The sequence below is a fragment of the Vulpes vulpes genome, chromosome 15, assembly GCF_048418805.1.
Source record: "Vulpes vulpes isolate BD-2025 chromosome 15, VulVul3, whole genome shotgun sequence".
Taxonomy (NCBI): Eukaryota; Metazoa; Chordata; class Mammalia; order Carnivora; family Canidae; genus Vulpes; species Vulpes vulpes.
The window spans coordinates 60,547,639-60,574,921 of record NC_132794.1 but is presented as its reverse complement, the minus strand read 5'-3'; the positions used below and the strand labels follow the sequence as shown (position 1 = coordinate 60,574,921).

The window sequence follows — 27,283 nt, the reverse complement described above, 5'->3', positions numbered from 1 at the left end:
TTTCAGATAGAAAGGGGAGAATAAACCAGTTAGAGTGACCAGTATATATATATATATATATATATATATATATATATATATATATATATATGCTGGTTTAGGACTTAAGTTTACGTTATTGTCAGTGACCACAAGTTTCTAACCAATCTCTGGTCTTTTTCCTACCATTTTAATTTAGGTGAAGTATTGCTGACACCATTATTTTCATAAAAACTGTTTGATCGTGTCGTCCCTGCTTGAAAAATCTCCATTGCTTCATGTAGCCAACACTTTAGACTTCATTTTGCTTGGCCTGGGAGCTCTTCCCCTGTTTGATCTTTTAACGAAACCTTGATTTACCCACACAGTCAAAGTGGCTTCTTTCCCTTCAGTTCTGCTTGGCCAAATCTTACATTTTCTTTCAGACCACAGCTTTTTTATTCCTACAGTATGACTGTCTACTATTCTAGTTCAGGAGGATCTCTTTGTCTTAAAAGTTTGGTTGTATTTCATGCAAGTATGCAGTTATATGTCCTGTGTGATAAATCTGTGGGTGGGTTGTCTCAGTTTCACCTAGAAGGCAGGCACTAAGCCACTTTTCGCATTTGGGCACATATAGTGCTTCCTATAGAATTTTTTAAAATGTATCCCACGTGACAATATGTTTTTTATTTGTAGACCTGAAAAATGTCTGAAAATTCCAGTGACAGTGATTCATCTTGTGGCTGGACTGTCATCAATCATGAGGTATGCTATTTAACATTTTTATAAGGCCATTTGTAATATTATAGTGTATCAGCTGTTTTCTTTTTTTGAAGGCCAGTATTTTTCTACATTGAAACCTGAGGTTCCATTGTCTATAGTTTGGACATATTCCCACCCACATTAATCTTCACTTCTGAAAACTCTTCATGAGCTAATGTCTTCTGCATTATTGTACATTGCTTTCCTTGGCTTTGAGACATTAGGCAAATATTAATTGAGGGTTTATTATTATTTAGGCCCTGTACTTTACCTACATTCTCATAGAATTTTGAACAACTTCTGTGGTATAGTGTTTTCATTCTCATTTCTTAGATGAGAAAACTAGAGCTTAGAGAGGTTAAGTAATTTGGCGAAGGTTATGTAACTAGAAAATGTCAGAGCCTGCATTTAAACAGATCAGAAAGGAGCATGGGGATTATGTTACTAACAGAACTTGATAGAAAAAGGACTACGGTTAGAACACTTTAAAAAAAAAAAAAGTTTTATTATAGAAGTATAATATTACATAGCTGGCATATGATAAGCATTAATTTATTTTCCACACTGGAAACATATGTGTTTATTGTAGAAAAGTCATAAAAATTCTGATGAGTAGTGGCACCTGGATGGCTCAATTGGTTAAGTGTTTGCCTTCAGCTCAGGTCATGATCTCAGGGTCCTGAGATCGAACCCCATGTCTGACTCCCTGCTCATTGGGGAGCCTGCTTGCCTACTGCTCCCCCTGCTTGTGCTCTCTCTCTGTCAAATAAATATAAAGTCTTTTAAAAAATTCTAATGAGTAGAAGCACTAAGTTAAAAATCATCTATATCTAAAGTTTTAATGGATTTATCTATAGATTTTCTATTTGTTTTTTGGATCTCTTAAGCCTTGACTTGTTTTCTTTGATTAATAAACATTTAAATGGTATTTTTATAATTACTTTGATAATTTAAGGTTTAGACAGTTGGTTACTCATATCTTCTTAAAATCAACATTAACCAAAAGAGATGTTTTATTCTGCAGTAAAGTTTGAAAATTTGATAGTAGCTGTGTCAATTGAGATTTGTTTTCTTTTTTTAATAAGTGACTTTTCTATTTTTAATCTGTTTTCTACAAAGCATAGATCATCTCCCATAGGAATAACTTCTCCTTCAGGATAATTAATAGTATAGGAGCAAGGAAGCTGTGAGAGTCTTATTTGTGAGTCTGTAGTATGAAGCAAGATAGTAAACCTCTGGCACTCAGCCAAGTGTGTCATTGGAGTATTCTGTATTAGAGACATCCTGTCTTACAGTAGATCATATTTGTATTTTTATCCTTCTTCCCTTTGTATCTAGTTTTCAGGTTCTGCTGCTAATGTCTCTTATGCAGGTTTCCTTTTCCTTTCCCTTTGCCATCATTCCCTTTGCCACCATTCCTAGGCCAGAACTGGTCTCCCCTGCAATCCCCAATTCAGCCCTAACCTTGCCTGTTTCTATCATTTTCCTGCCACCTTAAGCAAGTGTCTTAACACTCAGAGTTCCCATTCATGAATTCTTTTTACTGTTTTGAGTTACATATGTCAGGAGAACTTAGACCTTTCGATTTCATGGATCAGTAAACTACAGGAAAAATTGGGAGAGAGGCATTGGGGATAGGCAGAAGGAGCTTAGTGGCTAATTTTATTTTGCTAATTAATAAAGGATAAAAAAATACTAAGATCCACTGTTTTATTATAGAGAAGACAGTCTAACATCACAGTAGGGAGGACAACTTTGGAAAAATAAATAATACTCTAAAGTTTTATAGGGAAAGTTTACTCCATTCATTCTATAGATTCATTTTAATCCTTGCCCTTAGGCTTTTTAGTTTTCTACATTGTCACAGTAAATAGTTATTTGCATATGGAAATTTCTCTGAATAGGCTATAAATTTGTATTTTGGATTTATATTTTTTATACCTCATAACACATAGTGAAGTGCCTTGCATAGTACTTTCATAAATGTTGAGTAGAAGTAAATTAATAGAAATAGCTTAAGTTTAGTTTAAAAACATCCTCTGGGATCAAATTTATTGCTTGGGCTTATTATCGAGCAGAGCATTTGACCTTTGGTTGACTTCTGTTAGAATTTAAATTTATATATATATATAAAAAGAATCTTAGCCTGTGATTCCATCCTGCCATTTTCCTGCCATAGGTCTTTATGGACTAAATTGAATAAAAGGTAGTTAGATTAGATACCACTCCCTTTGGAGTATGGCATCTAGGACTTTTAACACTGGAAATATCTACCTGTAGTCGTGTCCAACTTTGAGCAGCTGATAGACATATAACTGATTATAACTTTTTCCATAGGGGTCTGATATAGAGATGGTGAATTCTGAACATGGTACAGCCAGTGACAGCTGTGAGCTCGCTCCAGAATGTACATCTTTAGAGCAAGAGGAACTACAAGTATTGCAGTCAGAGCCGGGAGGTAAGATATTAAAAAAGGTATTTTTTTTCTTAAATATGACGTGTAAACAACAGGATGAATCTTTAACCTTTTTTCTAGGTGGGCAGCATTTCTAGCTAACTTAAGTGATCAGGTCACTGAATGACTAGAATGTTAGTGTGGATTAGGTAGGTAGTGGTACCTAATGCCCAGAGGTTTGTTTATTTGCAGCTGTAGTATATATTTGGGCCTCTGTATAACTCTCTGATACTACAAGTGTAACCAGTAGCTAAATACTACTAATCGTTGATTAAGGCTAGTGATGTACAAAATAATTAATCATAAGGGATTTACTAAACTCGGATTCTCTAGTTATCATCATGCTTCAAATTACTGTTGGTTAGAGGTGGTAAAAGGTATTTAAATGCTGTACTCTTTATTTTTAAATTACTTCTTAAACTTTTTTAAAAACTGCATTAAAATGTAAACAGAACATTTACTCAGGAGATTAAAGTGAGTATGTCATGCCAGAAGTATGATAGATTATACTTCTTAATCTTGTCTTCAGCCTATATTGATTATTCATGTTGGAACACTGATTCTCATCATTGATAGGTCAGAGAGCTCTTTGAGAATCTGAAAGCTGTGGATTACTACTCCCAAGTAATGCATATACTCACATATGTAAAAGTACTTCGAAACTTCCTTGAGAGTCTTTGGATCCAAGTCCATCTTTGTTGAAGAGTCTTAATTTCAGATTAATATTTTGTTAGGGGCTATGGAACACATACAAATGGGATAGTTTTTCTTTTTTTCTCCTGTTTTTTAATTTTTGAAAGGGCTAATTTATATGAGAAATACATGTTCATGACAGAAAAAAATGATGAGCAAAAAAAATTTTAGGTCACCTTTAATTCTTTTTATCTGGTTGTAAGTACTGTTAACATTTGGTTATGTTCTTTGCTATGCATAAAATGTATATGTTTATCATTTTGTAATATTTTTAACTTGTATTAAACTTTTATAGCTTTTTTCATTAAAAATATAATTTTATGAACTCCAGCTTTTTTGTACACCTTTTTTTTTGAGGAGTTTCTTATAAAATATATCTGTTATAGTGACATTATCTTATTTTTTTGTGTTCTTTTGAATCTTTTTTATTGCAAAGAATTCATAATTTGAAGCTATAGTTTTGATTCTTGTGTTACCAGGCATTGACAATCATTAGAATAGTAATACTTTTAGGAATTTGAATGAATTCATGAATAAACCTCATGAACTCAGAAAATGTACCATCAGATGTCTAAACATTGGTTTTCCAAATTAACAGATTTTTTTTTTTAAGATTTTATTTATTTATTCATGAGAGACACAGAAAGAGAGGCAGAGACACAGGCAGAGGGAGGAGAAGCAGGCTCCATTGCAAGGAGCCTGATGTGTGGGACTCAATCCTGGGAATCTGGGATCAGGCCCTGAGCTAAAGGCAGATGCTCAACTGCTGAGCCACCTAGGCATCCCTCCAAATTAACAGGTTTTTACAGATACCTTGGATTCATTACTTTGGTATTGTAAAGTAGAGATTATGTTTACTTAGAGATTTATATTGTTTTTTTTAGTAGATCTTAAGTGAATTCAGTATCTGAAATAATTCTGACAGTTTCAAATAATTTGAATAGAGAAATCTTTTTAAACGCAAAGGTAGAGTGACTTTTATCATTGTATGTGATATTTAATTAAATCCACTTTTAAAAATTAGGAATAGATTTTATGTACTCAAATTATAATCTTTGTGAACTACAAAAACTCAGTTAAGTGTAATTGATTGAATTGATCTTTGCTTTTTATCAGAGAGTAGCCAAAATGGCACACCATTAATGGGAGAAGCTGCTTATCCAGCTTTGGAGGAAACGAAGTCAGCACTTGAGGTAAACTTGTGTTGTACTCTATGGATATATGACATACAATGTTTGTTAATTAATACTAAGGAATAATTAAAGCTTCCATTTCAGGTTGTGCATTCTATTGCTTTATGAATTATAAACAACTTCTATTAAAAATTTTGAGATCAGTCACCTTAGATCAGTCACCTTTATGATTAGAGTTAGCTTCTGTCTTAAACTCTTAGGTGAGATGTCTTTTAACTTACCAAAGTAATTGCAAAAGTAATTTCTGTTCATTTCCCCTCTAATATGCTTTTCTTTGGAAATAGATTGCATTCTTGAATTATATTGAGAGATTAAGTTATTAGGATTTACCTAAAAATGAAGGTTCGCTTTTAAATTTGAGAACAAACTAAATCTTGTTTTTTGATGTTTTACTTGACTTCTGGATAAAACTGGATGATTTGTATATGACATAGCTATTGAAGTTTGTGATATGTGTAACCAGAGAAATTTGTAATCACTCTTTTCTGGGCTTTCTGACTACAGAGTTATGCTCAGATAAACCCATGGAATTAGTGAGAAATGAATCCTCTCCCTTCTGTGGTCCTTGGCTTTAAAGGTGGGCCTATCAGCTTCTGCAGCCTATGATGATTAGCAACAGTTTGATCTAATTCTGAGAGAATTGCTAAGGGGTTTGATGGTGTTTTCAAACTAAAAGATGAACTTGGTATTGAGTAATCTTTGTCTTTTGGGCAGGACTCCTATCTTTTATTTTAAGCCCAAATTACCATACTACTTAAATCCTGGTATACACTTTGAACTACATAGAAAATATAAGGCTGTTAAATAACTTACTTTCTAAATTTATTAGACACTGACAGTAAATTTACTGTCTAAAATTATTCCTTAGAGAGAAGAAGAAAAGTCATCTGAAGACAATGTCTATTTTGGAACTGTCAGTGATGATTCTGATATTGTTACCCTTGAGCCACCTAAGTTAGAAGAAATTGGAAATCCAGAAACTCTAATTGTTGAAGAAGCACAGAGTCCAGAAGACTTAAACATGGGCTCTTCTTCCAGCAGCCAGTACACATTCTGTCAGCCAGAAACTGGTAAGAGCTGCGTAAAGAATACACTGCTAGAGATGTAAGGTCTCCTGGGACCACATTTTTCATAATGGACAAGTTTTTATTACAGTTGAAATTTTTTTGGTAAAATCTACTGTTATGTTTAGTGTTTTCTTAGGTCACAGGGCCTACAGCAGAATTGTTATAACAATAAATGCCATCTTTTATTAAGTAAAAGATGAAAAATAATATCTTCAAGGAGATTTGTTATTGTCTTAAACACTCCAAAATGAATTTGACATATTTTAGATATTTAAGGATGGAAGATTGAGCCATTATAACAAAAAGCAGAAGAAAGTCGATTTCTACTTAGAATGATATAAATTTTGTATTTTAGAAATTGTGAAAAAGCTTCTTATCGAAGTCTGTTAGATCCTTTCAGTTATTAATCATTTAGCAAACATTTATTGAATGCTACTTATGTGCTAAACAGTGTTCAAAGAGCTAGCAGAACAACATCATCCCAAAACCCCTGACCTTTGTATCTTTCATTTTAGATTGAGTCATGAAAGGGTGCCTATTTTAAGTCACGTTATTAATGCATTTAATGCCTACTATTCAGACAGTGATGTAGAGGTTAAAATGTGAGTTACTTAGCTTATTCCTTTCTGTGTTTCTTTGGCTTAGCTTGAGGGATATATATTACATCTTTCAAGGTGGACATAAATATTTAGACACAAAGTTACTGGGAAATAGAAGCAGACCTATTATGATGAACTCACAGTTACTAACCAACATTTGTAACTCAAGGATGAATTGGGAGAAAGACAAGTTGGAACACTGTCAGTGACTCCTAAAATTTCCTAATTTGATGCAGAAATAAGGACGTGTTTATTTCAGGTCATTTTCTTAGAGTTTACCATTCTTTAATATTTATATTTGCCAGAACTAGGCAGTGGAATTGCTGTTATGCCATTTCAAGCTAATAAAATGTCAAACAGAGATTTTTAGCTATCCCATTTAATGACAGTTTGCTTATAAGCAAGAGTTTGAAAACACTTTTTTCAAATATTTAAATACTCCTCTGGCTTTCTTAGCGGCCAGCCTTCGCCAAAATGGTGTACATAGTGTACGTATTACGAAGACTAATGAATTGACTTCAGAATCTTTTTTGTTCAAATTTTATTTTATTCGTTTAGTTCCAGGGTCTGTGCTGTACTCAAGTAGTCTTCTTTCCCTCTTTCCTTTCTTTTTTGGGAAGACTATAGATGGTGGTTGAATATGAGAATATTCATGGGCCGGAAAAAGTCACATTGAAGCAGGAGGATTGCAGAAGGGTCTAGGCAGACATTTAAGAAATCGATCTTACAGTGTTTTCAGGAACTTGGATACTTCAAAGCTCATTACTCTGATTTTTATCTCCTTGCAGCTCTTGGGAATTTTACAGTTTCAGTTAAAAGGCATATTTTATTAGGAATATTTTTATCCATTGCTATCTCTCCTGAAGGAATGAATTATTTCAATAAACAAAGTGCTATAAAGTTTCAAAAAATTATATTTTGGATTATGTTGAAAATATTATATATAAATCAGTTGCCAGGGGTCTTTGTTCTTTCACCTGTTTTTCTTGGTCTGTTAATCCCTACTACCTGTTGCCTGGTTATTTTGATTTTTCCTTTCTTCTCCATTTCTGTAGGATTTCAACTTCAGGTTTTTTCTTCTGAATTAGATTCTTATGGCAGTACACTTTTTGTTCATGTAAGAATACTATCCACTGCCCCCACAGGTCTTCCCCCCCCAAGAAAGCAAAGTTGGGAGTTCTAGAAAAGTTTATATTGCACATACTTTTTTTTTTTTTTAAGGCGTGATCAATTTTGATGGAGCACAAATAACAATGTTGAGTGATAATTAAAATAAGTATTTTCAATTCTCTCTTTCCTTTTTAGTCTTTATATTAAAGCTTTATACATCTTTTTTTCCTGTTTATTCACAAAAGAAAGGTGGTGGGAGAAGCTGTGGAAGATTCCTGAATGCATAAGGGGATGGGATGATCAGCTGAAACACCATGTTCCTAGCCAACTCGCTTTCCAAGGTGGTGTGACTAAATCTGATCAGCTTTTCTAGAGCTGAGTGTGCCTAGTCACATTTACTATTTACTTAGTGCTTTAAAGATAACTGTTGTCATCTGTGATACTCTAAACAGGTGTTCAAATTGATCTTGTAATAAAGCTGGCTAAGCTTATTGCATGCCTTTGCATTGCCTGCATCTTGGACTCTGGGCCAAGTTAAGCTTTGAAAGAAATTTAAAAATCAAAATATTTCAGCTATGACATGTATGGGTTAAAAAAGATGGAAGCATTGGATAAGGATATCAATTTATTAATATGGATGAGGCTGGCTTGTTTACTTAGAATCTATATGAAGGCAATATGCTATTGTAGAATTAAATTTATTTAAGGAATTTCAACAAATGATTTGTTTTTACATTTACCCATTTTAATATTGTTGAAGTCTGACTTAAATATCCAGCCATGATCTTGAATGCCTTTGTATTATGTAATGCTTTGTTTAAGTCTTCCTTTCTTTCTTTTTGTCCAAGAAATGTAACCTCACAGCTGAGGCGACGGCATCTGGGAAAAACTAGTGATCAAGAATAACCAGATAAACATGATGGGCATAAGGGTCATGACCAAAAGATCTCTCAGTGGCATCTGTATCACTGAGTATTAGGAATATTCATTCATTCAGTAGTTCTTTTTGTCTTTGTGTTCATTGTTGTCGGTGTGAAAGTTAACTGAATCCTTTGTGACCCATCTTTAAAAATTACTGCCTAACCCAAGTCACTAGCTTTCCTGTGGCATGGATATCCTGTCTTCTAAAGAACTGTTTTACTTTTTTTGAAGCATGAATGTTTGTTGTTTTGGAGCTGTTTGTATCAAATTGAGGGTCACATTTTATCTCCTTACATTTGGTGGTTTTTTTTCCCCCTCTTTTAACTGGCCTTTGGAAATTACATCTAACCTTCTGTGTCAATATGTAGTTTATTTATTGATGGAACATTGTTAATAAGCTCTACATTTGAAAAAACTGAAGGTGTTTTGTTCTTTTTGTTTTTTGTTTTTTGTTTTTAGTGGATATATTACCACGACTTTAGATTTCTTATGGATTTTTTTGTTGTTCTTTTTTACTATTTTCATAAAGGAGCAGCACCAGACTAGTCCTTAATATCGGAATAGCTGTTGTGTCACTTCCTCATGCTGACATATTTACTAGAGGGTAAAATTAATAACCTTCTAGTAAGAGTGGCAGTCGAAGGGAAGGGCTCATCTGACTTCTGGAAACCTGTGTTAAACTGTATAGTTTTTGAACATTGATTGTGGACTCAAAGGATGGAAATGAAACTAGGGTCCAGATATACCCAATAGAGAACTTTTGGTAGTTCTTGTACTTTGTAAGTCACAGGAACTGTGCATATACTTCCCTGTGTTCCTTAAGTAGTTGAACTTAAATTCCCTCTATTTGAAATTGAAGAAGAGAATTTTTTTCTTTCTAGAAACTGTATCTGTTTATGGTTCTAATAGCAAAGAAGTTTACTAGTTTATGAGAATGATGTTCTAACAGTGTTAACTATAAGAGAGGTTTTAAAAATAAAACCAGATAGATCCTCAAAGGCACAGAATATGATTAATAGATTCTTATGTATCACAATTGAAATCTTTTGTTTTGGCTTTATGTGGATAAACCTGAAAACTTTGAGTTTTCATTTGTGTTGTTTTGTTTTTGTTTTTGGCTGTCTTATGTAAAAGGGCATGTAGGGATGGCATTGATTATACTAAATCATATTTACTGGAAAAGCTTTTCTAAAATTTTTAATATTTACATTTTTCTTTTTAAAATAGTATTTTCATCCCAGCCTAGTGACGATGAATCAAGTAGTGATGAAACCAGTCATCAGCCTAGTCCTGCTTTTAGACGACGCCGTGCTAGGAAGAAGACTGTTTCTAGTTCAGAATCTGAGGAAAGGCTACTCCCCGAACAAGAAAGTGAACCCTCTAAGGAGTTGTGTAAACGCCAGTTCAGCAGTGGTCTCAATAAGTGTGTTATACTTGCTTTGGTGATTGCAATCAGCATGGGATTTGGACATTTCTATGGTAAGTATTTGAAGATTTGATACACGTAATTTGATGGTATAGTGTATGGGCATTTGCTAAGAGTGAGGAATTCTGGGATCTGTTTTCTGTGTCACCACTAATTTTATGATCTTGGAAGGCTTATAGTCTATTTAAACCTCAGGTTTTTCATTTGAAAAAACAGGAATAGTGCTACCTAGCTCACAAAGCTATTTTTGCTTACATTAGGTGGTATTTATTTTAAAAATGTAGGAATTTTTAGCACGCATGTTTAATTTTAATTTTTGTCTTTTTTTTTAATATTTTATTTATTTATTTGAGAGAGCACAGAGCAACAGAGCACAAGCAGCAGGGAGGGGCACAGGGAGAGGGAGAAGCAGGCTCCCCACCAAGGGGCTTGATCCCAGGACTCCAGGATCATGACCTGAACTGAAGGCAGACACCTAGCCAACTGAGCCACCCAGGCACCCCTAAGCTTTGCTTATTATCCTTATTAGTATTTATGTATATTAAGTATCTTTAACGCAAAGCTTTTAAAAGTGGATGAAAAGAGGAAGGAATTCCATGTAATTTTTCATTTGGGAGCCTAACTAACCATTGAGTCTTTTTTTTTTTTTTAATGTTTTATTTATTTATTTGAGAAAGAACACAAGACAGAGCAGAGAGAACAAGTTGGGAGAGGGAGAGAAGAGCAGAGGAAGAGGGAGAAGCAGATACTCCATTGAGCAGGGAGCCTGATGTGGGGGCTCAGTCCCAGGACCCCAGGATCATGACCTGAGCTGAAAGCACTTAACTGACTGAGCCATCCAAGTGCCCCCCATTCTTATTTAATGTGTCTGTAAAAAGATGAGACTGTTTGAGAACTGAACAAACAGTTCACACTCGTTAACATACTCTATATCAGAATTTTGAAAAAAAAAACACTTTAAACAAATGTTTTAGATCTTGTCAACTTTACAAATTTCAATTTGCCTTACATGAAATGAAGTACTTCTAGATTTTTTTGCTGATGTGATCTACAATTTAACTTTTGGAATATTCCTGTTTTGCTAATTCCTTTCAACAGTGTGTTCCTTATGCAAAAATTGAATAGTTAAAGGTACCTTATATTAATTTGTGGAAAAGATACATTATTCAACATAGTGTAATATTAGAATAAACTTGAGACAACACTTGTTTAAAGTTAGACTCCGTAAAATGTGTTTCTTCTGGTTTAACTTTATATTGATAAAAATAAGTGGTTAGACTCCTGGTGGATGCCTGCTTGAATTTAATACTGAAATACTGTAATTTGTATCCTTCCTTGAAGCTTATTGTAATGAGATTTGACTTGAAGTACTACGCTTAATTGTGTTTATTATCTAGCTGGAACAAATGTATGAATGTATTTTTGAGCATGATTTTTTTCCCCACAGGTAAACATGGAGGTAACAGAGGAGAAGGTCTTATCTTAATCTTTTCTTTCTTACTAAAATAGTTGGGCAATGATTTAATGTTCATGTAGATTGCATTAAAACCCCATCAATTGCATGACCTTTCAGTGCTTTATAGAAAGAACAGTTTAGAGAGGAGTGCTTTCAAAATTGAGATTGCTGCTCTGTTTAAGGTTTTGGTTACTTGTAAAACTTACTTAAATGATTATTTCTAATAAAAAATTTTCCCATACTTTTTAAAATTATCTTTTCAGAATATGAAAAGACTGGGTAATATGAAATAGTTTTTCATGGTGATGAGATCAGCTCAGTAAACATATAAAAACTTACCTGAATGATTGTTAGTTTTTCAAGGTCAACATTTTTTTCTTAGTTCTGGCACTGATCTCAACATACCAAGAACTCCTTGAAGTTGATTTCGGAGCCAGTTTGAATTTCTCATGCACCATGAAGTTAGTCAGTGCATACTCCATAATCATTCTTTGCTTGCTAATTATTTAACACAGTATACTATTTAAGTGAATCCCTCAGAATGTTCACCAGCCTTAGCTCTATAAATTTGGAGAATCCTGTCTGTCCTAGAAAGAAGGGAAAACTAGCAGGATCAAGGATAGTAAAACAGTGTTCTACAGGTATTTGGTACTGCCTCAGATTCTGAAAGGGCTTATAAAAGTTTAAAAAATCTTCATGTATGAAGCACCAGTCTTCCTTACTCTTTCTTTACGTTGTAGGCTGTCAGTATTCTAATCAGCAGAAGAGTTCAGTTGATTTGATTTTCTCATGGAGTTACTTTAAGTATTGATAGGCTACCCAGCTCTTCAGACACTATGATAGAATATAACTAGGTGCTAAGTTATGTAGCACAGACAGGGATTATAGTCAAGAGCTATACTTACTGAGTTATGCTGGAGGTGGTAGGATTTGAGTGGGGTGTGGTCTTATGCTTGCTTATGCTAGGCAGAGGGAAAGTGGAACATTGCAGCAATGGAGAACCGATAACCTGAAAGTAAACTTTGCTGGTTTTTGGAGCAGTGAGAAGACTAGCTGGACTACAGCAGAGTAGATAAATTAGAAATAATGAAATAAAATGTTGGAACATGTAGGCTGGTGTCAGTGTTGTAAATTATAGAGGTCTGTAACTCAAGGTTATAGAGTGGCCTCGCAGTAATTTTTCAGAAAAAGTGCAGGAAGGCATATGGTATGGGAAAAATTAAGACAGTCAGGTAAGAGGGTTTGTAATCCTGATAGTTGGTCATCAGGACTTTGAAAATTATAGTGAATGGGGATGAAATAAGTGAAATAAGGGACACCAAAATAATAATGGAAAACAAAACTTTGAGGATACTTGTGATATTGGTAGTTTCAGAAGTGTGGTAGGTTCTTTATTTTTGGAATTGAGGGTGTTTCTAGGAAAGGTTTTCTAGATGATAAATAACGCAGTTTGATTTCTTTTTATCCAGCTTTATTCGGCAGGTGTTAAGGTGGGTTTTTTTTTGTTTTGTTTTGTTTTGTTTTGTTTTGTTTTGGTGAGAACTCTCCCAAATTTGTGCCCAACAGGAAGCTAGGTATATTGGCTGGAAGCTCTGATAAGATTGGATTCAGAAGAAAACTCTTACATAGCAAAACTGCGTCATAGCAAAAACTGTGTTTTAATAATTAAAATAGGCAAATCTGTAGACATGACAAGAAGACCAAAGATTGTACTTTGGGTGGTAACACTTTATAGTTAGGTGGCTGAAGATGGGGAAAAAAAAAATCCCAGTAGTTACTAGATTAGGAAAGGCCACATTAAGATAATTGTCCAACATAAACTATATAATAGTACTGCAAATTCAGATCTCAACAACATAGGTTATTTTCCAGAGGGCAAAGGAATTCATCCTGTCAGCAGTTTGAAAAGAAAACGATTTCTGTTATTCTGATAGTTACATTTAAAAAATGAATTTCAACATTTAAAAAATTCAAAAATTTTTTGAGTAATATTGAGACAAATTTGCCATGCTTATAAATTGGAAAATTGAAAGAGAGGAAGTGAACCTTAACAGAGGAATATCATAGCTGGTAACAGTTGTTTGTAATTTGGCAAAAGTTTTCTCCCTTAGTGTTTTTCAGGATCATTGAAGAAATTAAAAGGTTTTTTTGTTTTGTTTTGTTTTGTTTTAGCAGTAGGGGAAGAAATAATAAATGTCATTACAAAATCATTTTCATTACAAATCCTATGATATCTTTATATAATAGTATGCCACTTGATAGATGTTAAGGTCCAGGTTGCCAAATGCCTTTTGCCTTATTTTTGATTCAGTGTTCTTTTTTCTCTCTCGTGCATGAGGCATGCAACAGCATGTGAACAGCATGTCTTGGCAAATTAACAATTTGGTTTCTAGGGTGAAAATACAGAGAATCCTAGTTGGTTTAAGACTGGTCACTGCAGGTATGGGGATGGTGGTCCTCTAATATAGACCTAACTAATGCAGAACTCTTAAATGATTTAGATGTGAGAATGGTTGGGTAATCGCAGCCAGTTATTTTCCTTGTTGTACTTTTTGGGCTGTTACATCATTTATTAGGCAAAATATAGTGAGAAAAAATAGACTTTTATTTTTCCTTACTGACTTCATCCTGTGAATAGATTCCATGGTTTGTTTCTTTCCCTGTTTTAGGCAACACTTTATGTACCTCAGCAAACTCTCAAAAACAACAAACTTGAGTGCCGTTGATATAGTAAGATTAAAAACATTATATAAGCTTTTTTTTTTTTTTTTAAGGGTAATGTAGCCTGGCTTGTTTTAGTCAAAAGGAATAGTGAACTGCTTAAATGTCCTTTGGTGTATGCTAAAAAAAATATTAACCTGCTTGGACTTATTTGTATTAACATTCATCCACCACCATTTGATGATGGCCATCATGAGATTTTACTTATTCTTTATGTAACCAGAGTTATAGAACTGTGAAATGCTGGCCTTGAAGAAAATAATCCTATCCAGATTAATTAGTAAATATATACAGATTAAATGTTTTATTTTATGTTTCAAAATATTGGTCATCATAATGTTTGTGGTATGTGTATGTGTGTGTGTATCCCTAATAAAAATGTCATTTTTCAGGCACAATTCAGATTCAGAAGCGTCAGCAGTTAGTCAGAAAGATACATGAAGATGAATTGAATGATATGAAGGATTATCTTTCCCAATGTCAACAGGAACAAGAATCTTTTATAGATTATAAGGTATGTACTATTAACAAAGTTTATAAAACATTGTTAGCTAATAATTATTGCACTATTCAGATGTAAGTACAAAGCAGATTAGTGAGTCAATAATAATATTGTAATAATTGTTGATTATCCTAGTCACTGCTATGATTAGCTCACATACAGAATTTCTCTTATTGCCCACCGTAGCCCTATGAATTAATCAGGTATTAGCTTCATTTCATAGATGGGAAAGAGATTCAAGAAAGTTAATTTTTCCAAGGCTACCAATCGATGGAGCTGAATTCATTTGACTTCAAAGATGTTATTTCTAAATTACTATAATTAACATCATTAATAATATATATATAAAGAATTGTTATTAACATTTTCACAGAACTAGCCAAACATTTTCAGTCATGAGAAGAAGGAGAGTTTGTAGCTTCTCTCAAAGATCTTTTCTTGATCAAGGGAAATAATCAGCCAGTCTTTTTCTTTGGTTTCTTGTTAGGTCTGATGGAAGAGAGCGTGTTATACTTGCCTACTGAAACTCACCTAACACAGCAGGACTGTGCTGTCCATTAATACCTTTGTGGGTTTATGAGGACCAGCGTAATAGCTGGTCTCCTATCTGGTTCTTCATAAGAAGGGTGTGGTGCTTGTAGATAAAACTCAGGGTAGAAAAGTAAACTCTTCCTTTTTTATTCCATTCCTCTAGATTTCCTTCACAATTTATGTATCCCTTATAGTGTTAGGATTATCTTACTTTAGAAGGCAGAATCTCACTTGACATCTGGATTTTTGTCTTTTAAGCAGGGACTACTGAAGTTGTTTGTAAATAGTGTAGTTTTTCCTATCTTGATCAAAGGATGTTATAAAAAGAACAGGCATATTCTTCTTTACCACCAAGGTTTCTGGTTCCATTGGATGTTGTTGGCTTTTAGGAGACTGACCCTACATGGATCTTTACTGGGTCTTAGGGATCCTTGGGTGGCTCAGTGGTTTAGCGCCTGCTTGTGGCCCAGGGTGTGATCCTGGAGACCCAGGATCGAGTCCCACGTCGGGCTCCCGGCATGGAGCCTGCTTCTCCCTCTGCCTGTGTCTCTGCCTCTCTGTGTGTGTCTCTCATGAGTAAATAAATAAAATCTTAAAAAAAAAATCTTTATTGAGTCAGTTCTTGCAGGCATTTTACCTCCAGCTATTAAGTGTGGTTTGGATTTTAGAGATCTTGGTGGGAGACCTGCGCAGGATTTACTTATCAGGCACTTAATTCAAGATTATGGAGTTTACTGAATGCAGAATATACCTATCAGTCACTGTGGCCCTTGTGCTTTTGCATTTAAAGGTAATGAATGTTACATTAGTCCGTACTACCCCATGGTCCACTTCTATGGGTACATGAAACTTGTTTTCTCTCACATGCAGCACAGATGAAATGATTATAATGACATTTTAAAAACAATTTCTTTAGAGAGAGAAATAGCATGAGCAGGGGGGAGGGGCACAGGGCAAGGAAGAGAGAGATTGCCAAACAGGCTCCACACTCAGCCCTGACTCAAGGCTCAATCTCAGGATCCTGAGATCATGAGCCTAAATCAAGAGTTGGATGCTTAACTGACTGAGTCACCCACGTGCCTCTAAATATAATGAAATTTAAAATTTTAATTTGTTCTTTGGTGATTAATGAACCAGATAGTGAACCATCTATTTCAGATAGTTATTTTTCTTTTTTTCTTATTTATGTATTTATTTGTTTATTTACTTATTTATTTTTATAAATTTTTTATTGGTGTTCAATTTGCCAACATATAGAATAACACCCAGTGCTCATCACGTTAAGTGCCCACCTCAGTGCCTGTCACCCCCACCCCCTGCCCACCTCCCCTTCCACCACCCCTAGTTTGTTTCCCAGAGTTAGGAGTCTTTCATGTTCTGTCTCCCTTTCTGATAGTTATTTTTCAAGTGGAAATACTGTCATTGTCCTAAAGGACATTTGTTTGTTTGTTGTAAGTATCATTTGCTGATTTATACATAAGATATTTTAACTGGGTAATGCTGTAACCATTAACCTGTTTAAGTATGTTTAGTTTCTTGCTGTTTTAGTGAAAGTTGGTTACAGATATGTATGTTGAAAGAGATCATTTAAGGCTACTTTGAAATTGCAGCAAAATTCTGTAAATCTAATTGAACATGGTTTCCTCTCTATCAAGAGTGCTGACTCGGCTTACATTGCTAATCTGGTGATAGTCTTTTCAGGAGATTATTTAAAATCAGAGAAATTAGTTATAAATGTTACCAAGATTCAGTGCTCTTTAAAGTGCTGGTAGAACTTGGAGGACTTACCTGAACTTATTTAGGGATGTTAATTTGCACAAAGTGAAGATCTTTCAGATAGGAATAAGATTATTGAAATGTTTTCCTTTTAAAGAGTGTAGAGAATATAAATAGAATTATTTTGAATCCTCAAATCATCTCTAGCTATAATTTTCCTTTTTATAGAAGATCATCTCCTTCACCCAAGGGTCAGAGAAGCCTTTAGTCCTAAGTTCTCTTTAGGAGACTTATTAGTAGGAGAGATTGGAGTTCTGTAGTCAAAAGATAGAAAACCGATCTCCTTTATTCTTGACTTGTAAGTGGGCCTAGAAACCATTCAGGCTTTCATAGGATTATGGGAAATAATCAGTAATCACTAATAAATACTAATCAGAATTACCCCTGGCTCTATTTTAGAAATCTTACTGGGATGGATCAGGCTCTCATTTTTTCCAGTATTTAAATTCTTCTAGCATGCTGTTACTATTTTGATGTAGCTCTGTGCTATCCATTTTCCTGCATATAAACCTTGTGTTTTCTAATTTTTATGTATTGAAATACATATATATGTATATATAAATATACACTACAAATCTATATACTGTATAAAGGATACTCTATATAGGGTTATGTCTTAAAGATTTAAATTGGACTTTTAAATAAAGCATTTGACATTTTTCTTTTCTTTCAAAAAAAATTAGGCATTAAAGGAAAAACTTGCAAGATGCTGGGCCCTTACTGAAGAAGAGAAGATGTCCTTTGAAACTCAGAAAAAGAACCTTGCTACAGAAAATCAGTATTTAAGAATATCTCTGGAGAAGGAAGAAAAAGCCTTATCTTTATTACAGGAAGAGTTAAGGAAACTGAGAGAACAGATTAGGATATTGGAAGATAAAGGGACAGGGACTGAATTAATCTCAGAAAATCAGAAACTTAAGCAGCACCTGGAAGAAGAAAAGCTGAAGACCCACAGCTTCCTGAATCAGAAGGAGACTCTTTTGTCAGAAGCGAAGATGCTAAGGAGGGAACTGGAGAGAGAACGACTAATAACCATGGCTTTAAAGGTGGAACTCCAGCAGTTAAGCTCTAGTGAATCTTATGGCAACCCAGACTCTCCCAATGTAGCGACTGACAAAAAGGAAATGGAAATCTTACGGGAAAGACTCACGGACCTGGAGCAGAAGCTAAACTTCGAACAGCAGCGTTCTGATTTGTGGGAAAGACTGTATATTGAAGCAAAAGATCAAAATGCAAAACAAGAAATGGATGGAAAAAAGAAAGGGAGCAGAGGAAACCACAGGGCTAAAAATAAGTCAAAGGAAACATTTTTGGGTTCAGTTAAGGAAACATTTGATGCCATGAAGAATTCTACCAAGGAGTTTGTGAGGCATCATAAAGAAAAAATTAAACAAGCTAAAGAAGCTGTGAAAGAAAATCTGAAAAAATTTTCAGATTCAGTTAAATCCACTTTCAGGCATTTCAAAGATACCACCAAGAATATCTTTGATGAAAAGGGCAATAAAAGATTTGGTGCCACAAAAGAAGAAGCAACTAAAAAACCAACAGTCTTTAGTGAATATATACACCCACAGTATAAGGCACGTACACAAAACCAGAATAGAGGCCCTACTATGCAAAAAGAAGGAAGGAAAGAAAAGCCAATTCACTTTGAAGAATTTAGAAAAAATACAAATTCACAGAAATGCAGTGCTGAGCATGACTGTAGTGAAAATTATGATTCTTTCAGAAAGTCTTGTTCTGGTGTATTTGAATGTGCTCAGCAAGAATCCATTAACCTTTTTAATATGAAAGTGTTGAATCCTGTAAAGATAGATGAATTTAGGCAGTTAATTGAAAGGTATTTATTAGAAAAACTGGATAGTTTTCATCATTGGAAAGAACTTGATCAGTTCATCAATAAGTTTTTCCTAAATGGTGTCTTTATACATGATCAGAAGCTCTTCACTGACTTTGTTAATGATGTTAAAGATTATCTTAAAGACATGAAGGAATATCAAGTAGATAATGATGGAGTGTTTGAGAAGTTGGATGGATTTATATATAGACACTTCTTTGGTCACACTCTTTCCCCTCCATATGGACCCAGGTCGGTTTACATAGCACCATGTTATTATAATAGTTTTTAACGTTTATAGATTGGGTGGCATTTTTATCATTTTAACATCTTGGAATGTTACTATCCATAAAGTGTTTTTTTGTAAAAATAAAAGTGCTATTTGTAAAAGTCCTTTATTGCCAGAGAACTTAGAATAAATTAAGTCAAAAGATAAAATTTTAAGTTAATAGCTATGTCAAACTGATTATATAAATTTTCAGTTATAAGATCTGAAAATTTTACATAATCAGTTTGACTTGAGCAAATGGTTTAATTTCTGCCTTAAAAATACATTAAGATTATGCAACCCTATTTTAGCTTCTTTTGTTTCTTTTCATTCTAGTTTATGAAAAGATAATCACCTTTTTTTTTTTAAGATAATCACCTTAAGTGAAATTATTTTCCTTTAGTCTTTTACTCATTTTGGGAAGCTAGGGTGAACTCTACAGATTTCACTCTGAAATCAGAAGAGCTCATATGAAACAATTTGGATTGGCCCATTTATTTGTCTATTCCATTTACCAATTAAATTATGATACCTAATACAGTTACTACACAATTATTGTTCATAAGGGTAGAGGCAAACTTAGGAAGCCACAAGTTAACAATGTGTGTGCTTTACATATATTTCTAAAAATGACTATCCATTGCTTATCAGCTTTATATTCTGTAAATGAAACTCACCTAATCTTCAAATGTTAGCTTTATTTTTATCTTTGAGTTAGTTATATATATCTTTTTGAATAAATGTAATGTGTCTATAAAATAATGAGACTGATTTTGGTGTCTTAAGTCGTTAAATATCTAGTGCTGAAATGAGCAAAACATTGTGAGGCTGCCCTTACAAAACATGAAAAGTTCTTGCCATCAAGGAGCTCACAAGCTTTTGGAGAGTTAGGTAAATATAAGAAATGAAAGAGATACGGAAGTACATTGCATATGGTGGCCTTAGCCCAGAGATGTTTGAGAAGGCTTCAGGAGTGAGGTAGTGTTTGAACTGAACTTCTTTAAACTGGATTTTGAAGGAGAAATGAAAATTTGCTAAGCAGATAGAGTAGGACATTACATTGAAGGAAAACTTCATTTGCATAGATTTGGAGATGTGAAGACATGGCTCTTTTAGGAGGTAGGGTAGTGCTAGGGTATGAAAAGAAGATACAGAAGTTTTGTGAAGATCTGAAGGACCTCGTTTTATTTTAAAGGACTTGCTTCATTGCATTCTGGATCACTGGCAACAACCTGGAGGAATGGTTTCAAAGAGTGAAGCTAGACGGTGGGCTTTGAAAAAAAATAGATGTGAGCTGATGAGTATCTGAACTAGAGTAACAGGAGTGGGAAGGAGACACATTTGAATAACATAAGTAAAATTGGTGGTATTTCTTGTGAAAGAGAAGTAGATAGTAACAATTCCAGATTTCTGGGTTGGGTCACTAGTTGTATAGTGGTATCACTAAGGTAAGGGATACCAGATGTTTTGGGTAAGAGGAATTGGAGATGAGAACTGTGCCTTGTACCTATTGTCAGCCAAGTAGAAAGAATTAGTTGGCCATTAGTTCTGTGACTCTTTCTCGCCCAGATTCTGTGTGTGTAGATAGTCTAGGCTGGGGTATTTATCAAACTCCTGGGGCACATTAACACCTACAGGGTTGTAGAGAAAGAAGGCTAAGAATACTGGAGTGTGGTGGCATGAAAATCCAAATATCATCTCAAGTGAAATGAATATATATGTGTCAAGTGCTTTAAACATTAAACAAGAGACTGGATTTCTTAGTTGGGGAATTGGGTGGCCGTGAATGGCATTCTGGACTGTTCCAGTGAGGTAGTGACAGAAGTAGCCTAATCATATGGAGTTTCAGGAGAGCAGTAAACATAGACCTTGCTTATGAACCTTAGCTGTGGCTATAAGAGGAAAAGGAAAAAGAGACTTCCTTTAGTTTGTGAGAGATGTATATATTCCAGCTGAGGAATGAAACCAGTGGGGAGGGGTTGCTTTTGAATGAGAGGAGAAATAATGGAAACACATCTCATTATTTTATTGTCACATTTCTATTTATCTGTTGAGTATTTCCCCTTTTTGCCACTACAGTATGCTTGTCTATTTTTTCTGTAGGATAAAAGTGGAATACTGAATCTTTTTGGTATTGGTTGTGTTAGGATTATACTTCAGACTAACATCCTTTTTCAGAGTGTTCAGATAATAGATTAATGGAGAAAAACATTAAAATTGTTTGTTTAAATTTAACTCTAACATAGATGAAAAATGTGTTTACTGCTTTCAGTCGACCAGATAAAAAGCAACGTATGGTAAATATTGAAAACTCCAGGCATCGAAAACAAGAGCAGAAGCACCCTCAGCCACAACCTTATAAAAGGGAAGGTAAATGGCATAAATATGGTCGCACTAATGGAAGACACATGGCAAATCTTGAAATAGAATTGGGGCAATTACCTTTTGACCCTAAATACTGATGATCATGATTAAGTTAAATTAGAAAACAGTAACAGAAACATGGATGCTTTCTACAATGTTTGGTGTTGAAACTAAAATGAAATTATCAAGATAATGTCTTTCTATCATTTCTAAGTATCAGTTTGATGACTTTATTACTCAGAAGCATCAAGCAAAAGCTTACTAACTTGCATTTTCCTGTAGTTTAGCTTTGCTGAATTTTTTTGGCTCTGGAAATGTTCAACTGTAGTTTTAAGGAAGCCGGGCATGCAACAGATTTTGTGCATGAAATGAGTCTTCCTTTCAGTGTATGAGCTTAAATCAAGCTCAAATCATATGACAAAGTGTAATTAACACTGATAATTGTGTTAAGTTTGCAGTAGAGCTTGAAAAAAGTACATTATGATGGAATTTCATCTTTAACATTTTATAATCTTACACCTGCTTCTTGTCTTTTTGTGGGTTCAAGAGCCCGTTGACTTGTGAAGAATTTGCTGCCTTCTTATGAGCTTGCTGACTTGTTCTCTTGTGATATTTCTTGCACATCTGAATATTGTGGAAGAAACAATAAAACTACACCATGAGGAAAACTAAAGGTCTTTATTTAAAATCTGGCATTTGTATTAATATATTTTATACTTTGTGATATTTTTCATACATTTCCTCAGTAGTGATATTTGGTAAAGCAGTTCAGTAGTTTTTTTTCTAGATCCATGAATCTTACTCAGTGCTTACAGGCATATTTATGCAGCATCTGAATATTTGTTACCCAACAATGTCTATTTCTTCAGGAAAGATTTAAACACAATTCAGAATTTCATCTTCTGTTGAGTGTCCCTTTTAATTTCCGTTCGTAGACATATATGTGACTTCCAGTTCGACCTTCTGGCAAGTGAGTGTGGAAGAACACAGCAGTTCTCTCATAGTTGCTTGCAATTAGGAAAGCACTTATTTCCTATAAGTAAATAAATGTTTAAATAAAGGCTACATTTTGTTGAGTCTGGTTTCAAAAATTTTAGAATGACCTGATTGGCGCCTCTACCACTTGTTTAAATAAAACTGTATTTTCTTTTTAAAATTAATTTTAGAGAGTGAAAGGTAGCACAAGTGGGTAGGGAGGTACAGAGCAGGGGTGGGAAGAGAATCTCAAGCAGCTCCATGCTGAACACAGAGCCTGACTCGGGGCTCAATCTCATGACTCTGAGATCGCAATCTTGAGATCCCAACCTAAGCCAAAAACCAAGAATCAAACACTTTAACTGACTGTGCCACCCAGGTACCCCAAAACAATATAATTTATTAATAAAAGAATTTACTCCTGGTAAGTAACATATATTTTGACAGTTACAGAACTGAGATGGATTTTGACCAGGGAAAAGAACCAATTACAAAATAATGGGAGTCGAAAGGGACCATAAAAAAGCTATGCTGTCTATTTACCTGAGAGCTAAACTAGAGGCGAAATAGTGAGTTTTCCCTTTTTTCATATTTCCTTACCTCCTCTAAAATGCTGAAGATGATCAAGTGAGTAGGCAATGCTGAATCATTGTGAAACTCTTTATATAGCCAGTTTAAGGGATTTAGGTAGAATATATCTGCTTCATCAAGGTACTGACTCTTTCCAGTCAGGTCTGGGGGACACTGTAGAAATCTCATGGGAAGTGGGTAGTGGACATGGCTGTAAAGAGAAAGTTACCATATAGTTAAGTTAAAAAGGTCAAAGTTTTCCAGTTAGTCTCCAGGTCTGTCATGTTCACATGATAAAATGTGAAGTCTGAATCTAAACCAGGTCCCTTGAAGGTGAAGAAGCCAAGCCAGCCTTTAATGTACTTTCCCCTGTGCAGCAGCAACATAACTTTTCACATCCAGATTAAAGCATGAAACTTCATTTCAAGGTGAGATAGCAGTGTGGGAGACTCCATATTCTCTCTAACATTAGTATGCTTTTCCAAGAATGGAAGGGGCCTTTGGGATGAGCTGAATGACTTGTTAATAAGAGAGTAAAATTCCCTATAGGCTTAATTGGCAAGGTAGAAAACTTCATGAACCAGAAGGGATTCCTGTTCTCTTCCCTTTCTGCTCTGAAAAGGGATGGATCACATCCTTAAATAAGTTGTTCCTGTGTGTGTGTGTGTGTGTGTGTTTCTTTTTTTGTTGTTCCTCTATTTAAGATTTAGTAAAAGGGAGCAACATATGTTCTCTGATTAAAATCCAAATAAGTAATGGTTTTATTGTGGCATAGACTAGAATACATGCAAAAAAGACTGATGAATTATGACAACTTAACGCAGTCACTTGGGCCCTGAAAAAGCCATGTTTGTAACTGCCACAGGAAGAATAAATACATGATAGAGGTTTATGTTATTTATGAACTGCATTCAAGGTAAATTTACACAAGCCCTAATACTTTGACTTGTATGATTTAGAAGAGGAAGCTCTTGCTTCAGGAAAAAAAAAAAAAAAAAAAAAAAAAAACCAAGCTGAGAAAAAGCTGCAAGTCTTCTACTGCAAAGTAAGCATTAGAGAATTTTTTTCCTCCATTGTGCAGTTTGAAAAACCATAAGATGAGAACTTGGTGAACTACTTACAGCCTAAACCTAAGACATCAACAACTACAACCATGTATGGAGACTATCTGGATGGCTCTAGAATTCCTATTCTCAGCAGTGTTACTGCTAATGTGAACATGGAGGGACAGTGAATGTACCACTCTCAGTTCTTTTTACATAGTAGTTGAACCTCACAATTTGAAGGGATATTTGGGTATTAAATATATCCTGTGGCTTTTGCCAGCAGTCCCAACTTTTCCAAATTGTGTATTAGTGATTGGCATTAATGACCAAGATAGAGTATTGCAAAAGTGTTAAATTATTTTAAAATGACATTAGCTTTGATATTTAGTTGACTGTGCACATGGAAAATCAACTTCAGATCGATTAAAGTCAGGTTAAGTAGGTGTAGAACTTTTTAAAGGAAAATGGTTGGTTTACCCTCATACTGTTATTGGGCAATTTGGAAGCATTGGACCAAATGGATTTCTTTTTAAATGTCCTGCATAGTTAAGGTAGTTTTAGTGATGTATTTCTCAGAAATACTTAATTCAAGCATTAGAATAGTATCTAATTGAATTTCCTAATTTTTACAGGTAAAATAACTAATATAAAAAAAGAGATTAAAAAAAAAAAAACCTAAAAAAAAAAAAAAAAAAAAAAAAAAAAACTGGTTTAAGACCAGGGCAGCAGTCCAGTATTTAAATCTGGATTAGAATCTAGTGTTTTGAGATAAATTCAAAATTATAAGAATTTAAGATGTATTACAAAGATCTGTAGGAAGTTCAATGATAACAATTTCTTTTATTAAGGGTACCTTCAAATAACTTATAAAATATTTTATGACATTTAAAGTGGATCATTTAAATGTAAGTCATTCACATTTTTAAATTAACACAGTATTTAAAAGTGATATATATGATTTTCATTGACATAGTTCAAATGGCTTTTAAAATTCAAAGAATATATATATGAGTGGAAGTTTCAGATTTCTTCGTCATTTGAACAGTTAATTAAATTCAGGAATCTGAAAGGAATTTTAAAGTAGTCAGTTTCATTTTCTTAATAGCACATAGTGGAACAACTTTTATTACCTATAATAAGGAGTAGAATGGCAAGGCATCATGATAAATACTGAAGCTGAAGATTTATTGCGATTATTGTAACAGAGTTCTTGAATATGAGTCATGACATCAAGAGTACCTCGTTGATGAACTAAACCAGTATAGAGGGCGAGGAGCATATTCGATAAAAATAGGAAACTGAGAGCTGGTTTCTTCCATGTTTTCAGGTGGTTTAGTGAGTACCCTGTATGAAGATAGACATGTTGAACTGTAATACTGGCCATTCTTGTTTTAGGATAGCTAAGCCAATGTTAACTGCAAATACATTTGTAATTTTTAATGGAAGTAGCACAGACTGAAATGGTGTCATGGAAAAACAAGAAATAAGCAGTAGGTCATCTTTATAATTTCTCCAACTATTCACTTTCATTGTCCTCAGGTCTTTAGCTTTTTCTAGAAAAAAGGAGGGATAGTGAAAACTATGGCTAGGGATTCCAGCAGACCCAGATTTGAATTCTAACTCTGGCACAAATTGTTTTACTTTGCTGAGCATTATTTCCCCCATCTGCAAATGGGGAAACAGTAACTTTTCCAACAGTATCTTGTCCAGTGCTTGTCCTGTTACACAGAAGTTCATTTACCTATCTCTCCTCTTTAATCTCCCAAACACTAGCAATGGATTGTGTACATATAAGTCTGTAATTCTGGAGGATGTGTGGCAGTGTGTCCTCTTAAAAAATACACCACTGGGAGATTTTCAGTAGTTACTATGTGTATGGTGGCATGAATATCTTTTTCTGAAAAAGTATGTCTTATCTTTCACTACAGTGTTGGGCAACTCTGAGATGCTGAACAATTTTTTTTTTAATTTGTAAAAGTAATTCTTGCATGTAGCAGAAAACCGAGCAGAACAAATAAAGTAAATTAAAAGTCCCCTGTCCCTTCCTATAGTCCTATTCCCCAGCAATAGTCCCACATAATAAGCACATAGGATCTTTTGAAAGTACCCATAAAAGAAAAGACCTTTGCAATGGAAAAGAATAAGCTTATTAATGAACTTGACATTTTGTTCATACTCCACATGTACTGTCTCCATGGAATTAGATAATTGTTCTTTTGGAATTTGGGTATCCAGGATCCAGTCTGTGGCTTGCCTGCAATTTTAGCACTAATTCCTGCTGGGGACAAGGCACTGTTTTCCATGATCATCACCTAATTGACTGCTATCAGCTGTCTTAGCTTGGCTCAATCACTGACAATAATTGAACATGAATAAAATTAATTTCAGCAGTTGCCATTTAAAGACACTAACATAAAGTTGGCCTCAGAAGGGCTGTTCAAAAACAAGTAAATGAAGACCTGTAATTTACTTGAATCACATCTGGTACTTTTCACATTAGCTGAAGGCACTCATTTTTGCAACTTAACCATTTCTATAAATTAAAAAAAAAAAACAGTATTAACATTCAGTTTAAGAAAAACTGAAGGTACATTTTGTTGTACAGTTAGATGTATCTTAATTAGGTAAGGTGCCTTTACAGATTTTATCTGTTTTCATCACTTTGAAGATTATAAATAATATATTGTACATAAATAACATCTAACAATTGAAAATAAAATAGGCATGCCTGGGTGGCTCAGTGATTAAGTGTCAGCCTTCGGCTCAGATTGTGATCCCAGGGTTCTGGGATCAAGTCCTGCATCGGGCTCCCCACAGGGAGCCTGCTTCTCCCTCTGCCTATGTCTTTGCCTTTCTCTCTGTGTGTCTCATGAATAAATAAAATCTTTAAAAAAAAAGGAAAAATAATAAAATAACTTCATCTATTTCAAGATGAAGTTATTCCAAGATCTCTGATACCTGCCACTTATTTGATAGCTGAACCAAATTTGGTCAAGGAATCTTAGATGCTCAATTTTGTTCCTCTATGAAATGTTTTAGGTTACCTATAA

The 27,283-nt window shown here is 34.4% G+C and overlaps 3 protein-coding genes across 3 annotated transcripts in view; 2 read left to right on the top strand and 1 right to left on the bottom strand.

The window, feature by feature from the left end:
• DNAAF4 (dynein axonemal assembly factor 4) overlaps positions 1-3,078 on the top strand; it is a 103,197-nt gene extending 100,119 nt beyond the window's left edge. The window contains exons 10-11 of the transcript XR_011997390.1: positions 658-726; positions 3,061-3,078. The gene's annotated coding sequence lies outside the window, so the exon portion shown is untranslated. The remainder of the gene's footprint in view (positions 1-657; positions 727-3,060) is intronic.
• CCPG1 (cell cycle progression 1) overlaps positions 1-22,315 on the top strand; it is a 38,987-nt gene extending 16,672 nt beyond the window's left edge. The window contains exons 2-9 of the mRNA XM_025995584.2: positions 658-726; positions 3,061-3,181; positions 4,988-5,064; positions 5,933-6,134; positions 9,989-10,240; positions 14,757-14,878; positions 17,857-19,262; positions 21,551-22,315. Of these exons, the coding sequence (XP_025851369.1) occupies positions 667-726; positions 3,061-3,181; positions 4,988-5,064; positions 5,933-6,134; positions 9,989-10,240; positions 14,757-14,878; positions 17,857-19,262; positions 21,551-21,740 (2,430 nt within the window). The 5' untranslated portion in view covers positions 658-666 and the 3' untranslated portion in view covers positions 21,741-22,315. The remainder of the gene's footprint in view (positions 1-657; positions 727-3,060; positions 3,182-4,987; positions 5,065-5,932; positions 6,135-9,988; positions 10,241-14,756; positions 14,879-17,856; positions 19,263-21,550) is intronic.
• The window catches only part of PIGB (phosphatidylinositol glycan anchor biosynthesis class B), a 35,509-nt gene continuing 30,531 nt past the window's right edge, over positions 22,306-27,283 (bottom strand). Inside the window, exons 10-12 of the mRNA XM_072738586.1 lie at positions 25,364-25,577; positions 23,218-23,398; positions 22,306-22,675 (exon numbers count right to left, since the gene is read on the bottom strand). Coding sequence (XP_072594687.1) covers positions 22,538-22,675; positions 23,218-23,398; positions 25,364-25,577 — 533 coding nt within the window. The 3' untranslated portion in view covers positions 22,306-22,537. The remainder of the gene's footprint in view (positions 22,676-23,217; positions 23,399-25,363; positions 25,578-27,283) is intronic.